At 43.4% G+C, this 15,831-nt stretch overlaps 1 protein-coding gene and 1 long non-coding RNA gene across 2 annotated transcripts in view; one reads left to right on the plus strand and one right to left on the minus strand.

Moving 5' to 3' along the window:
• The window catches only part of TDRD3 (tudor domain containing 3), a 131,244-nt gene extending 122,527 nt beyond the window's left edge, over positions 1-8,717 (minus strand). Inside the window, exon 1 of the mRNA XM_058670669.1 lies at positions 8,524-8,717. Within this exon, the coding sequence (XP_058526652.1) occupies positions 8,524-8,564 (41 nt within the window). The 5' untranslated portion in view covers positions 8,565-8,717. The remainder of the gene's footprint in view (positions 1-8,523) is intronic.
• A 409-nt stretch (positions 8,718-9,126) lies between these two features.
• Positions 9,127-15,831, plus strand: part of LOC131481563 (uncharacterized) — a 129,576-nt gene continuing 122,871 nt past the window's right edge. Inside the window, exon 1 of the long non-coding RNA XR_009246392.1 lies at positions 9,127-9,425. This is a non-coding gene — a long non-coding RNA (uncharacterized LOC131481563). The remainder of the gene's footprint in view (positions 9,426-15,831) is intronic.

The following is a 15,831-nucleotide window of genomic DNA, read 5'->3' on the forward strand; positions in this document are numbered from 1 at the left end:
TAAGACCTGTGGTGGGGGGTGAGCCCAGCAGGAGAGCTGCTAGGGCTCCCCTTCTTGGTCACTGCTCTTGCTGGCAAGCATGAGAATCTGAGGACAGACCAGGCATGGCAAGGCCATAACACCATTGGCCTACATGTAAGCTGGGTTGGAGGAGACCCAGGCTCCCAGGCTGGTCTAAGCAACCATATCCACGGGTACATGCATAAGCCATTGAGTGTTGCCTGGCTGGGCTTTGCTGCATTAGTGGGCAAGTCCTATCAGTCTAGCCTTGAACTACCTAGAAAGTGTAGTATCTGCGGTTGGGAGTGGGCCTAGTAGGGAAACTATGGGCACCTCTCTGATAGGCTGTAACTCCCACCAGTGAGCATGAAAACCAGGGCTGGGGCCAGACCTGGCTAGACAGGTGGTGGCACCTGCTAGCATTGAGTGTGAGCTAGATACTACAGCTGCTTGAGTTGAGTTAGGCGTCAATGCCCATTGATGTGTTCCAGAGCTGAATGGGATGTAGGACAGACTGAACCAGTCTGCTACACGTACCAACACGCACAGGAACCAGGGCTGGGGGAGGGTCTGATGGGGTTATTGGAATCTCTCTGATCAGACTGCATTTCTCTCTGGTATACCAGAGGGTAGAGTGTGTTGCTGGCATGGTTAGGCTGGGCCACTGTGTCTAGCAGTATCTTCAGGAGACTAGAACCCTTATTCAATTACAAAATGCCTACTTTTTTGCAGTATCAAAAACCCTAGCATCAATTAGAATCTCATTCACCATAACTCTCCCAAGTTATAACTGTATCTGAAATAACAAAAACATTTTGTAGCATATTTCATAAAATATCAAAAGTATAAAGAAATGATTGGGATCAAGGACAAACTATACTAAGTTGAAAATCTTCTGAAAACAGTTCCTATTCATAATACTTTGACAGAACCCCATTCATTGTCTCTACACAAGATTTTATCAATATATTTAAATTTACTTATAAATATATTCATTAAATGCTATCATCAGCCATATTCTCATCAGCTACATTGTAACTACCAACAAAGCAGAAAATATAACATTTTCAATAATAATTATCAGAATTTCTGTGAACACGTTTTCATGAAACCACTTTATATATTTCACAAATTTTCTATTGTACAAAACACTTGCAGGATTTCATATCCCTTAAGAATACAAAAACAATATGATGAAAATATCAAGACTAAGATTACAATACCATTTGTTCCATGGAATTTGTTTACCATGCATCTTGCACCCTGCTAAATGTGAGAACTACTATAAACATATGAAAATGCTTGATCATTGACTAGAGAAGGTTATAATGTCATAAGGAATCATTAACACTAGTTTAATTGACAAGAAAAGCCAAACAGTGACTTATTTTTCTGTATCTAGAAATGTAATGTATTTATGGCAAGAAAAGAATTATTTCATTAACTTTATCATAAAAACCATATTGCTTTCTGGACACAAATTTGCATGTCATTTCCATTTTTCTCTCCAAAGCCTGAACCAAGTCAATTACAAATTAACTATAAAATATTGGTTTAATTTGTTTAGCAAGTTTTTCTATCAGTATTTATATTTAATGGTTCACACTACATATTCTTCAAAATCTACCTTTTTTAGCTTGTGAACTCCTCAAGGTCCCAATTTAGAATTTAGTAAAATAAAAATGTTCTTCTGGGGGTCAGCACCGTAGCTCAACAGGCTAATTCTCCAGTCTTTGGCACCAGAACCCCATATAGGCACTGGTTCATGTCCTGGCTGCTCCATTTTGCATCCAGGTACCTCCCTGCTTGTGGCCTGGTAAAGCAGCAAAGGATGGTCCAAGTCCTTGGTCCTCTGCACCCATGTGGGAGACTAAGAAAAGGTTCCTGGCTCCTGACTTCAGCTCAGTTCAGCTCGGCTCAAATCTGGTCATTGTGGCCATTTGGCGAGTGAACCAACAGATGGAAGACCTCCTCCAATTCTCCTCTAAATTTGCCTTTCAAGTACAAATAAATAAATCTTTTTAAAAATGCTTTTGTTCACTTAATGTCCATGACAGACTGCCTCATCAAAATTCAATTTATGCTTTACAAAGAATGAGAGTGGGGGTACTTGAGGCAGAATTAAAAAGACCTCCAGATATCTAAATTTATAATGTGTTAAACACTGCTCTTAGTCTCTGCCAGTAAGTCAATGAACTAATACTAATCAAACAAGCACTGTTATCTATCACAAGCATCCACCATCAATTCCTGTCCAGCTCCATTTTCCTCAATGCAAGGATAACTTAAAATTGGGATAGCAACCCTGTGGGAGGTATTTGACGTAAGTAATAAAGATATCACTTGGGAAGTAGTCATCCTATATGAGAGTCCCTGGATTCAAGTCCGAACTTGTCTTCTGATTCCATTGTGCTGCCAATGAACCCCATAAGAGACAGTAGATTACAGCTCAAGTACTTGAATCCCTGTCACCAACATGAGAGACTCAAATTGGATGGATCCTGCTTCCAGGATCCAGTCTGGTCCAACCCTAGTTGTTGCACAGCATTTGGGAAATGAAACAGCGGATGAATTTTCTCTCTCTCATATTCACACCCGCTTTCTATTTTTGCCTTTCAAATTACAAAATAAATAAATTTGCCTTAAAAAAAATAAAAATAAAGCTCTTTGATTTTTGCTACCTCGAGAATATAAAGAAAGCTTGACATAGCTCACAAGACACAATCTGTGTGATCCAGACTATAAGTATCTCCCAAACCTACTTCACAATATGGCAGCCCCTCTTTCTTGCCTTATAGCAACCGTGGTCCTTTAAACCATTGTGTTCACCATGATCTCTTGCCATGGGACCATTGCACAGCCTACTCTCCTCTTACCTAGTCAATTGCCTTCATTCTCTCACTACCACAAAGAAGCCAAATCCTTCTTTTATAAACATATCTAGAGCAATGCTCCTTCCCCACTCCAGCATATTTTATAAATGCAGTAGGCTCCAATATGTAATTACTGACTCTACAAATAAGTTTATTCCTGACAGTACTAACGTGTCTGTCAAATACACTATCCACCACTATGCACAACAATAAACAATCTCATGCTTTGCCTTAACAAAGGCCAGACACAATTAGGAAGATATGCATAGCAAATCTTACCATTATCATTATCATTAGTCCTAGAAAGGTTTCTAGTCTAGATTAACTACCCTCCAATAAATTCCAACAGTGCTCTGCCAGTAAAATGTCAAAGTGCAACATATTCAAATTTTTCTTATCTTTTGCCACCACTATATCCAAACAACACAGTATCTATATTAAGAGGCATCAACATTTACTAAGTGCACTTTTACTGTATAGGGTTATATATTTCTTGGCAATATGATTTACTACTCAAAGGAGATCTTGCTTTTAACAGCACCATACTAAAATGAGAGTAGCTCTCCTCTTTCTTTCTTTTTTTTTTTTTTTAAGATTTGCTTAATTGGAAAGCAGAGAGTTAGGGTCTGGGTCAGGCCAAAGCAGGAGCCAGGAACTCTATCATACTGCTCCAAATGAAAGAAGTCCATGAACTTGGGCCATCTTGAACTGCCTTCCCAGGATTATTTGCAGGGAGCTGGCTCAGAAGTGGAGCAGCTGAGACTCAAACTGGCTCTCCAATGTGAGATGCCAGAACCAAAAATGTCAGCCTATCATGCTGTACCGCAACACAAAGCACTCTGTCTCTATTTCAAAGACCATCAAACTATAATACATGTGTCAAAGGAGGGCACATGCACACACATACACGGAGACACATCAATCAAGCAGAGGTATGACAGCTTAGGGGTCACAGGACCAAGGGACTATCGGCTCTCTGGCTGGCCCTGTAGCTATTCCTTCCCCTTATTCCTCCACTTGTTCTCTATCATTATGTTTTTTTTTCTGCTACCAGTATCTTTAACTTAATCTCTTAATACATTATTACTATAAATTCCATGTTCCCTGTTCTTCTTTGTCCTGTAATTCTACAGTGTATCTGTGACTTTTTTTTTTTTACACAAAAGTGTCTGTATTACTAGAAGCACAGTCTGCTTCTTCCAGAAATTACCTGGAACTTAAGTATTCCCTAACTACTTTCATATGCTAGAAGGTCTTTCAAAATGGAAAACATTCTAGATTGAAGTGTCTTAACAGTAACATGATAAGTTAAACTGTCAATATTCTTCTCTTGCCAAAAGAAAAGATGTAAAGCAAAATACGTTGACACAGTCATATTTTTATGGCTCCTGAAATGTTACTATGCAATTTTTCGTTGATTTAGCAAATGTTGCTGGGTTAAAGGAAAAATTATTTTCGACATGCTGAGATAGCAGGTTTCTTTTTATACCTCCTTTATGCTGGAGGCAGTCAAGTCTACAAGCAGCTGAAACTAGATTTATAGGTTAGTCACCCAAAAAATCACAGCAAGTTTTAAAACCTGAACACCTGCACAGAATATCCAGTCCCTTTGAACAGTTACAACAGAGGAAGCAAAGTAATGTTACACACAAGGGTCTTCTCAAAGCTCATGAAAAATATTCATGGATTTTAAATGTTAGCACAAAAATAAACTTTTAATTTCACTTGTCCATAAGCTTTTGAAGTACCATCACATTCTGAGACTAAAGGGCAATAAGCCTGTTATATTTGAATGTTTTAATTTCAAAAACAATATAAGTCAGGGAAATTTTCAAATGCTTGTTAAAGGAAACTATTTTATGATCGAAATAAAAAGCAAATGGTTTCTACTGGTGTTGTTCAGCAGCTAAAAAAACTCTTTATAATGCTGATCCTTTTCAAAACAGTGTAAAACCAGTATCTGAATTAATATGGCAATGAAAGGTTATTTTATACTTCTAGATAACAAAAAAATACCCTGTTGCTATTTTAAAACCTTGTGAAGAGCTTCCAATGCTCTTCACAAGTACACCTATTCCCCAAAAGTTGTGCTTGAATAACATGATACCCTTTACATAAAATTTACTGTATGACTACTGTCTCCAACATCTTACGAAAACATGTAGTTGTTCTGACACTACTAAATAGGTGACACCTAGGCAAAATATATCTCATCCAAGATTGAGAATATCTACCAGCAATCTTCTGAGGAACAGATGTGCCTCTGGGAAAGCTACACCAACCAGACAGGCCCAGTGGTGGGCTTTGCAATAAGAAACTGGCCTGCTGTTGATCAGTCATGCGTCTGACAAGAACTTCCTTCTACGTGCTGGGAAGCACTCATTTACAGAGATGTCAAAATTTAGGAATTACAAATTCCAGAAAAAATACCCAGAAGGTGCTATACATCTTCAAAGGAGTTATTTCAGGAGAACACGTGGAACGGGGCAGACACTTCAAGAAGAGAGAGCAATAATCATTTGTAACCGATACTGAAACTGCTTCTTTTTCTGTTTATCCCATGGTTTTCTCATCAAAACACTTTTTTGATAAAGACTTAATGAATATATATAATCATCTGTAGATGACTTATAATACTTATTATAACGGAAATGCTATGAAGCTAATTTTCATATTGTATTAAAGAATAACAACAAGAAATAAACTCATGTTCAGTACAGATGGAGTTTTGTTTTTATTTCTTTGCTATTTTTACATCTGTAGTTAGGTGAATTCAATGGCTGAGAGAAGACAAACCATATTTTCTGTGCAATTGGCCACCAAGAATCAAAAGAAAAGAAAATCACTGTAAACTCTGCTATGGTCCTACTACTGGATTATATTTTTAATTATATATTTAGATTTTTTAAAAAAGATTTTGCATGGGAGGAGGGAGAGAAAGAGGAAGAAATATAGACTGAGACAGAGAGACAGAGTGGGATTTTCCATCTGCTGGTTCTCTCCCCAGATGGCAGCAACGGCCAGAGCTGGGCTAACGTCAAGCTAGGAGCCAGGAGCTTCTTCAAGATCTCCCTCATGGGTGCATAAGCCCAAGGCCTTGAGCCATCCTCCCTTGCTTTCCCAGGACATTAGCAGGGAGCTGTATCCAAAGTGAAGCAGCCAGGACATGCATGAATTAGCACCTATACGGGATGCTGGTGCCGCACGTGGAGGATTAGTTTGTTGTGCCATCACATCAATCCCAAATACAGACTTAAATTTTTAAAGTTAACTTTTGAATGCATTATAGGGAAGATTGGAGATGGGAGGACAAATGGTGCTCAAAAATTACATAAGCTTGAGTAAGATTGGTATACACATACATTTTTCACCCCTGAAGATTACAGCCATTTAGCACTAAATGTTCCCCTATCTGCTGTTAGATGAAGTTCACTGACAGATTTAATATTTTGTATATTTCAGCATCATTTTTAAGGCCCTACAAGTAAGTACATAGAAGACTTGAGTACAAAGGTAAAATGGTTTGCACTGACAGAGGAAAGCCAGGACTTCACAATGGGAAGGAGTCACCACAGCTGCTCTTCCTACCTAACATTTGAGATCAGGTATTTTGATGCAGTCAGTCTTGAGTTAAAGACGCAGTACAAGACACCAGAAAAGAGCCATCCTCGTGTCTTACTTGGCACATGCCTCCCCGTTCAAGACCTACAAGGAATTACATAAAACTTTAAAATTCTTAGCAAGATAGTCTTGTCAGCCCCCACAGATTCCATCACCTTTAAAAGCCACAGCCATACAGAAGTGGCACAAAGAAAAAAAAAATGCAGACACGGTGCATGACAAAGTGGCAACAGCCAAAAGACATTGCTAGGCTATAAAATAAAAATGTAACAAAGTCAGGAGGGATGCTAAGCTTCTGTAGACTTAGCCTGGATGGGCAGGGGCATTCCAAAACCAACTGTGTCAGACTTCACTGAGAACCCACAAGGTGGTTCCGTCCCTGGCACCACTGATGAACAGAAAAGACCGAGGTCCTGTCCTTCAGGTGCCCAAAGATGATCATGTGGGATGTATTTAGGATCTCACTTACTCCAGGAGGAGCCATCATAAAGGACAGCAGATTACAGGATTAATGGAAGAAATTACTAGTTTGAAAAACTAGCACTCATGCTAATGCAGAATGGGAAACCCATTGACCAGTGAGCCAAAGTTGTTCAGGACAGCCTTTGAGGCAAAGAAAGGAAGAGACTTCAGCAAAAAAAAAAAAAAAAAAAAAAAGCCAAACTGAGCAAGGGGAACACTGAGCTCCATAACTTACTATGCCAACTGAGGTTTGTGAAAATACAACGCCACCAATCACACACAAGGGTTAAAAATACCAGGTTTGGAAATAGAACCCAACTGTCACACATTCAACTCCACTCTCTAGCTGTCATGCTGGGAAAGTTAACCACCATTTCTTTCCCTGGGTTTTCTCACCTGTTAAATGCAGTGCATGCTAAAACAACAGAGCCTGGAAAGCCAAAAACAGCTTCTACCAAACACAGGTGTGACCAGAAGCACTCTAATAAAAAACTTGATTCAGACAGGTAAATCCGTGTCTCTGGGACAGCGACGGCTTCCTGGTTACCTTTCTGGTCTCCCAGCTGGGTGAACAGTCTCCTCTTTGCACCAATAAAAGCATCGAAGGTCACTTGCGTACAGTAACAGGCACTTCCTACCTACACACCATTCTCAGCAACTGTTTCAGCAAAAACTTTACAGTTCCACGTCTCTAGGAAACTCTCCCTCCAAGTGCAAAGCTCCCGCGCCTCTCCCCTGGACGTGCTGGCTTACACTGCCCCTGTTCTAGCGCTTGACCTTTTTCAGTGTTTCCCTTTCTCATTTCGCTAAGATAGTAATTTTGGAGACTGGGTCAGATCTTTCTCATCCTTGATGCTACCCAATCCCTTCACCCCAGGCTGTACCCATGCTATCCTGGGAAATGCAAGACTGAATTAAACTGTATGTTTACAACCATAATGGCTGAAGTCCAGAAAATCTTCTAGTTTCCCCTGATTTTTTTCCCCCACAGCTCTCAGATCCTAAACTCTTGACAAGAAATCTTTTCAGACATGAGAACAAACGTCAGCCCTTTGCAGGAAAGTTCTCCCGAGCAGCCCCCGTGAGTTGACAGTGAGGTCAGTCTCAGCCTCAGAAGTTGTGCGGCAGCCGTCGGGGCCAGCTCCGCACTCCCCGGTCCGTCCTGTCCGGGGAGATGGGGAGAACCAGAAAGCGGCTTGGGCGGCGACACGGGCTGCGCTCCCCACAACTTCCCGCGGGCCCGCGGAGAGGCGGCAGCCGCCGGCAGAGCCGCAGCTCGCAGCCCACAGCCGGACGCCTCGGGCCTACGCCGCCGCCCGCGCCCCGGGTCCCTCTCCGGGCCCGCAGCCCACGGCCCAGGCCGCCGCCCCGAAGGGAGCTGGGGGGACTCGCTCGGCTCCGCGTGGCGCCGGGGGCGGAGCCGGCCTGGAGGGCCCCGGGAGAGGCCGGAGGCGGGCGGCGGCCTCAGCCTACCCCCGACCAGCACCCCACCGCCCCCAGCCCCAGCCCTCCTCGGGGGCGCCGGCCCGCTCCCGCGGCTGGCCGGCCGGCGGGACTCACCACTTACCAACCCGCCTGGGACAACGCCGCGCTGGGGATCTCGGCCATGGTAGCTGCTTAGGCCGGGGGGTGGTGGGGGGGCTGGGATGGGGTGGGGGTGGGGGGGAAGCCTCCTACTTGAGACCGAAAAAAAAAAAAAAAGGAAAAGAAAAGAAAAGAAAAAAAAACTGTGGTCGGCTCCACAACTGGGCATGCTCAGTGCGGCCGGCGCTTCCGCGTGCGGGTTCCGCTCGCCGCGTTTTCCGAGCGGCCGGGTCGGGCGGAAGGCTGGGAGGGCTCCGGGTCCCGGAGCGCCGGGACTGTGGAGGACCGTGGAGATTCGGCCTCTCCGCCGACCCCTCTTCCTAAGTGCCCCTCCTGGGACGCCGGCGGACAGGGGCCTGGCAGAGCCGCCCAGTGGGGCTCGCGTTCCCAGCGCCGAGCCGCGTCCACCTCAGACAGGACAGGGAGGAGCCCGCGGGAGGGGCGGTGCGTCCCGGAGGGCGCCAGGGAGGCCGTATTTGGGGCTGACATAGGTGTACCCCGATCCCAGCCCATTGTGCGGACAGGGAAAGTCGACTTTTTAAAAGATTTGGCTCCCTTCCCCCTCTTTTTTGGGGGAGGTAAAGGCAACACTGCGGCTCGGACAGGACCGCCTTTATCAGCACAGTGGAGGGCCTGAGCTGCATGGAAACAGTGTGGGGGCTCTCGGGGTCACAGCAGTGCTGGTTTGGCCTTCCCCTGACCGGTCCAGGGCGGCCTCCACACCAACCACACGCGGCCGGGCCTCACCGCCGCTGACTACAACCCTGGGCCCGGAGCGCTGAGGCGCGGGGTAGCCCGTCCCGAGTGCGCGTGCGCGGAGGACGCTCCAGTGTGATTGGGCAGCTGACATCCACGGTAGCCAATCGGGGAGGAGCAGTCGAAAAGGTACGTGGGCCGGGTAGGCGCTGGCTGAAAGTTCGCTCCACGCTGTGCGTTTTTCACCTTTAGGACTCTTAACCCAAACTAAAACCTTGGATACAGGTTTGTGCCGAGTCGATAGAACTGGGCCGATCTCTTGGGGACTAGGGAAGAAATCGGAAGTAACACAGGCAGAATAATGTCTGCAGCACACATTTTTTTAATGGTTTTAACAGATCTTTCATTTGGCCCTTCCAAAAAGTGATAGTTCTGTAATCGCTATTTTTTTTACAGTCGGATTCTATTGAAATGTATTTCCAAGCATAATCCTTAGATAATTTTGGTGAAGTATATGTCCAAGGGCTTTTAGAATCAGAAGCAATTCCATGCCATTCCCTACACCTTCCTGCAGTATACAATGTTTAAGTTGTGTGTGTATGCTGCAAATGTATTTCACCTTACAGGCACCTTTCATCGTGTCCGGGAATCACAAATATACTTACCACTTAGCTGTAAATATGTATCACAACGTTAAGTTGCAAATACTTTTAATGGTTGTTCAGTGGAATTTTCTCTTGCCAACTGTTTACATTTTGCAAGTAGTGGAACTATGAAAAAAAAAGTGATACATTTTTTCCTGTTATCAGAATTTCTGACATTAAATGGAAATTGTTCACATAATTCTCCCCACATGTGGCAATGTACTGTTACATGGTACTTACAATACTTTTGACAAAATGCTCCACAGGGAAGTTTCCTTCCTATAAAGAATGGGTTAAAGAAAAAGTGATTCCTACTAGAGAAATACAGGGCCATGTAAACATCAAAAAGAATGACACTGACTGATGGAACTTACTCAATTGTTTTTAAAAATGTAAAACAATGGAATGACACCCAAAAAGAGGAAAGGGTAGAAGCTGAAACATTTTTCTTAAATATAGAACAAATGATAAAGTTAGAAAACTAGCAGTTTTTCCAAATAATTGCAACTGAGGGAGACAAAATTCATTGTAAGATAATAAATACCACTAAGGGGAAATTTTAGGGAGTACAATTTATTCACATGGTCTCAAAGTATTAAGGCATAGCTTACTTAGGAGAGAGAACGTCCCTTTTAAAATTACATCACTGCCTTGAACAAGTGATCAAAGCTAGCCATTACTAATACTGAAATAATCTAAGGTTACATGTATGATTAAACAAACAGCTCGGGCCCAGCAGCGTGGCCTAGTGGCTAAAGTCCTTGCCTTGAATATGCACCAGGATCCCATATGGGTACGGTTCTAATCCCAGCAGCCCCACTTCCCATTCAGCTCCCTACTTGTGGCCTGGGAAAGCAGTCAAGGATGGCCCAAAGCCTTGGAACTCTGCACCTGTATAGGAAACCTGGAAGAAGTTCCTGCATCCCAGCTTTGGATCGACGTAGCACCAGCCGTTGTGCTCACTTGGGGAGTGAATCATCGGATGGAAGATCTTTCTCTCTGTCTCTCCTCCTCTCTGTATGTGTATATCTGACTTTCCAATAAAAATAAAATAAATCTTTAAAAAAAAACCCAACACTTCAGAAATACTCTCAAAATTGTTGAGCCTGAATTTATTCAAGCCTCTGGCCAAAAATGGAGAACCTGTTTTCTGCCAAGGGCTATTTGGATATTCCTAACTTCATTCTTGGGTCATGCAAAATTATTAGCTTAAAAATCAGCCTGCTTGGGCCTGTTTCAGTACATCAACTGGCTAATCCTCCCCTTGCAATACTCCGGGATCCCATACAGGCACCAGTTTGTGTCCTGGCTGCTCCACTTCCCATCCAGCTTATGGCCTGGGAAAGTAATGGAGAATGGCCCAAAGCCATCGGACCCTGCACCCATGTGGGAGACCCAAAAGAAGCTCCTGCCTTCTTCAGATCTACTCACTGCATTCATTGCAGCCATTTTGGAGTGAGCCAGTGGATAAAAGATCTTTATCTCTCCTCTCTATAAATCTGAATTTCCAATAAAAATAAATAAATCTTTTTTAAAAAAAAAAAATAGCCTGCTACACATTTATTGAATGTTGATTCCTGCCTCTGGTTGCTTTTAGAAGGGCGAGACCAAATGATTTCTTGGGCCTCATATACAACCCTTGGGCCAGATGTTTACCACCCTTGCTAGGAGTGGTTCCCCCCACCTCCAATCCAGACACTTGTAGCAGTGTCTAAAGACATTTGTGGTCATCATAGCCTTGGTGTTGTTACTGCATCTGGTAGAAAGAAGCCGAGGATGGTACTTCAAATCCTGCAATACACAGGACAGTGTGGCCTCCAAAACGAAGAATTCTGTAGCCCAAAATGTTAATGGTGCCAAAGTTGGAAAACACCAGTCTGTCTGAAGGTACAAATTGGAACAAATTCAGCATGCAGAAGCAAGCAGATGAATCCAGAATGTGGCATCTACCAAAAACATTTGCCTGAGCTTTGAAAATGAACCAATGTAACTTTTAGGGGTGTGTGTGTACGTGTGTGCAGATGAGGAAGTTAGAGCCTTTTTTGATAGTTGATCAACAGCTTTCCATTGAACAAATGGAATGTTTGTATTATTATTATTATTTGTGTATTCCTTTTATTTAACAGAAAGACATGGAGAGCAAGTGAGAGAAAGAGACAGAAATAGAGATTTTTCATCTGCTGGTTCTTTCCACACATGCCCAAAATACCTAGAGCTGGCCAGACTGAGGCCAGAAAACTCAAACTCAGTTTAGGTTGTCCATGTGGAGCAAATTACATGAGCCATGAGCCGCCCCCTGCTGCCTCCCATTGTGCCCATTAGCAAAATCACAAGTTATCAGACACATCTAACTTTCCAATTCCAGTTGGAAACATACTCTTCCAAAACTAGGTTTTATTTATTCATTTTTGAATATTGTTTGCCCCAGCTTGTGCCAGCAGGTGCTGCTGCCTGGCCCTGCCCGATCTTCTCCTAACTCCACAAGTGTCTGGTGGGTTCCTGTCAAGTGAGTTCTGTGGTCCAGCCTTGCTCAGCCAATCAGCACCCCAACTCTCTTATAAACCCTCAGGTGCTACAGTCCCAGAGAGGAGAGGCCACAATTTCCCTACAGAATCAGCTCCCGTATTCAGTTCTCTCACATTCTGATGTGGCTCACTCCCTACTCCAACACTTGTGGATGAGTACTGTGGCCTAACCCTTATCAGACTACATCAGTGGTGAGGAATAGAGATGGTCTGTTCATGCCACCTCAGGGGCCTCACAAGTGGAGGAAAATGCCTTGGGAATGTAGAGTGCTCATTGTGTAGGTAGTACATTCCATCAGTCCTCACAGGGGCTCTTTCTTGTTCTCTCTGTATAAGTTTTAAAGCATATTGGTTGTCCATGTCTCCCTCAGAGTACCCACAGGCTTGAAGTGCTGCTCCATTTGCTTTTCTTTCCATCATTTGAAGAGGTACTTGAAAGCCTGTTGTTGGATTAGAAAATATGGTTGCCCTGTCTTTCATGTGCATCTGGGTTTGCTCTTCATCATGTCTTTGGAGTCAGCAGTGGCGGTGGCCCCATCTTGCAACATGTGCTGTGCAGCCAGATCACATGTCTGTGGGATGTCCCCTGAGATTGGGGATCCTATCTGTCTAAGGTACTCATGCAACTTAGTAGTTGCACTGCTGGCCAGGTCACCCTACCCAGCCCACCCTAGCTGCAGTTTTTGCATTCTTTGGCAAGTGCTTCAGTTTGGTCCAGACAGTCACCTGCTCTGTGTCCTGTACATTTCTGTAGGTGTGTTGTCATGTTAGGGGCCTCTCCAGAGCCCCTACCAGGTTAGCCTCCAGTACCAGTTCCCATGGGCACTAGTGTGAGCAGCAGAGCAGCAGTCTAACCTGACCTGCCCCCAGGACCTGCTCCCATGTACACTGGTGGATGCAGTGGCCCAGTTGGAGTGACCCCTTAAATCCCAACAAGGCCATTGCCCAGACCTAGCTCTCGTGTTCTCCATTGGACCATCTCCAACACCTTAACTCACACCCAGCGCCCCCACACCAGGCAGCACGTGCAATAGCAGGTGCTGCAGCCAAATCCTTCCTATCCTTAGTCCCAGTTTAAAAATGCACTGGCATGTGTACCTGCCTAATTGACTGTGCCGCTATGTACCCCTACCATACCAGTTCCCAGACTTACCTCTCATATGCAGCAAAGGTAACAGTGGTGACCAGGCTTACTCCTCTCCCCTCCAATTTTCACTCTTACACCTGGGTTCAGTGGCCTGGCTTGGTGCATCCCCAGACCCAGCTTTTGTGCTCATTGTCAGTTACCTTGCTATGGAAAGGGCAACCCTCCAGAATCCCTACAACCTTGTCCCAACCCAACATTCACATATTCCAGCAGATGTTACATCCTGGCCTGCCCTCATTCCCTGACACCATGTGCACCATGGAGTGTAACAGCCTTGTCCCAGGAGATCTTCCAGGCACCCACACCTGGATGACTCCCAAGTCCGGCTATCCTGTACATTGGCAAGTGTAGCAGCCCAGCCCTGGGAGAACCACTAGGATGCCCTATCTGCTCCATCACCTGTCTGCTGTCTTCCTGACATGCATGACAGTGTCCTATTCTATGGAGGTTCCTAGCAACTATTTTATACACCTCAAATATCCCTCAATGGCCTAGTTTTGGTGTGCAGGCATGGTAGTAGGTCTGGGGGTTCCATGACCTCATGTGGCCCATAACCCAGTAGTGTGCACAGAGTGGGCACTCCTTGCCTGCCATGTGGTGCACCCCATGCTCTTCTTACAGTGAGACATCCACAGGGTTCTGATGAGGGACATGGCTAATGTTTCCTCTTTTTGAATCTTTGTAACTTCAGTGACTACTAGCATCTGATAAAAGTAATACTAGATGTTTGCAACTAGATCATAAATTGCCCAGCAACTATTGTGATTTCTCTCTTTCTTTCCTTCTGTCCTCCATATCTTATTTACTTGTCCATCTGGTTAGCTAGCTACCTAGCTAGTTGCCATCTTACAGCTATTATGTTTTGAGGAAGCTTCACTGACACAGAGAAGCCATGTGAGGGGTTCCAGCTATCATCTCTAGATAGGCCCTGACCAAAAGTCACCATCCATTACCTGTCATATGAGTGAATGAGCCTTCAAGTGCCTCTGTCTTCAGCCTTCAGGGCTTCAGATATTGTGGAGCAGAGTGAAGCTGAGCCTATTTTGCCCTTTTTGATTTCCTGACCCAGGTGAACCACAAGCCCCAACAAGTGATCATTATTGTTTTAAATCACTAAGTTTGGAGCAATTTGATAGTGACCTGAACTTGGTTATGAGAAACTAACATATATGAATTACCTATCATATTCCAGGCCCTCTTGCTAGGCCCCTTATTTTCCTTATCATTTCCCTTATTCCGCACTATGCCTCAGTCTTTGTTTTTATACTGTATTATTGAGTAGATCTGTGATTTATCTTATGCCAAGTTTTTGGTCAGCAATGCAATTCCTAGCATGATGTCCCTGGGGAAAAATAATTACTACTTTAAGATATTCTATCCCCTACTGCTGTTCCCAGAAATGCCATGTCCTGCCTGATTGTGACCAAGGAAAAACTATCAGGAGGTAATGAAGACCTGTTTCAGAGTCAGTGCTAGGAGAAATATTTTGCTAATGACAATTTTGGAAAGTCTGTTTTAAAGATGTTTACAATTAAACTTGGAACAGCTTTCTATCTCTACGGTTTAATTCTATAAAATTATCAATATATTCACTTTCAGGTATTTCCTTCACAATAAGAAAATTTGTAGTCACTATATAAAAATATTCATTCCTCCTTGCATGATCACTAATATTAATTTTTCCTAAATTTTGCTGAGGGTAACAAGTATAAAGATGATCAGATGAGAGATCAGATAAAGTGATCAGAAGAGAGAGGTAGAAAATACTCAAGATTTTTAAAATGTGTTTTCTGATTTATTACAGAATGCAGCTATGGGCCTATAGCTGATATTGATTAAGCCACATTTTTCTTCTAGTTCGTCTCTGTTATGCAAAAATAAATACAGCAAATGTAAAATTATACACATAGGTTCACAGATTTTAGTATGTATATTTAATTTAATGCATCTATATCACATGCTAAGTAGCATCTGACATAAATATTACTGGTATTATAAATATTATAAATATGAATTGCTATTATTATTATTATCAAAATACTCAGGGTGGAAATTCAGCTCATTCTGAGTTCAAAGCACCAATTCTAACTGCTTTATTTTATCGGTCATCAACAAACGGAACAGTTGCAGCATTTTGTTGACAGATAATATTCAGTGGTATATTGGATCTTGAGCTAGAAACACTGGTGAATATTAAAGCCATAAATAATTCAATCCTTTGTAGTGTCAGTGTGTGACCTCAAAATAACCCTGTTCAATTTGAAGCTACTGGTAATGGC

Source organism: Ochotona princeps, chromosome 12, assembly GCF_030435755.1.
Source record: "Ochotona princeps isolate mOchPri1 chromosome 12, mOchPri1.hap1, whole genome shotgun sequence".
Lineage (NCBI taxonomy): Eukaryota > Metazoa > Chordata > Mammalia > Lagomorpha > Ochotonidae > Ochotona > Ochotona princeps.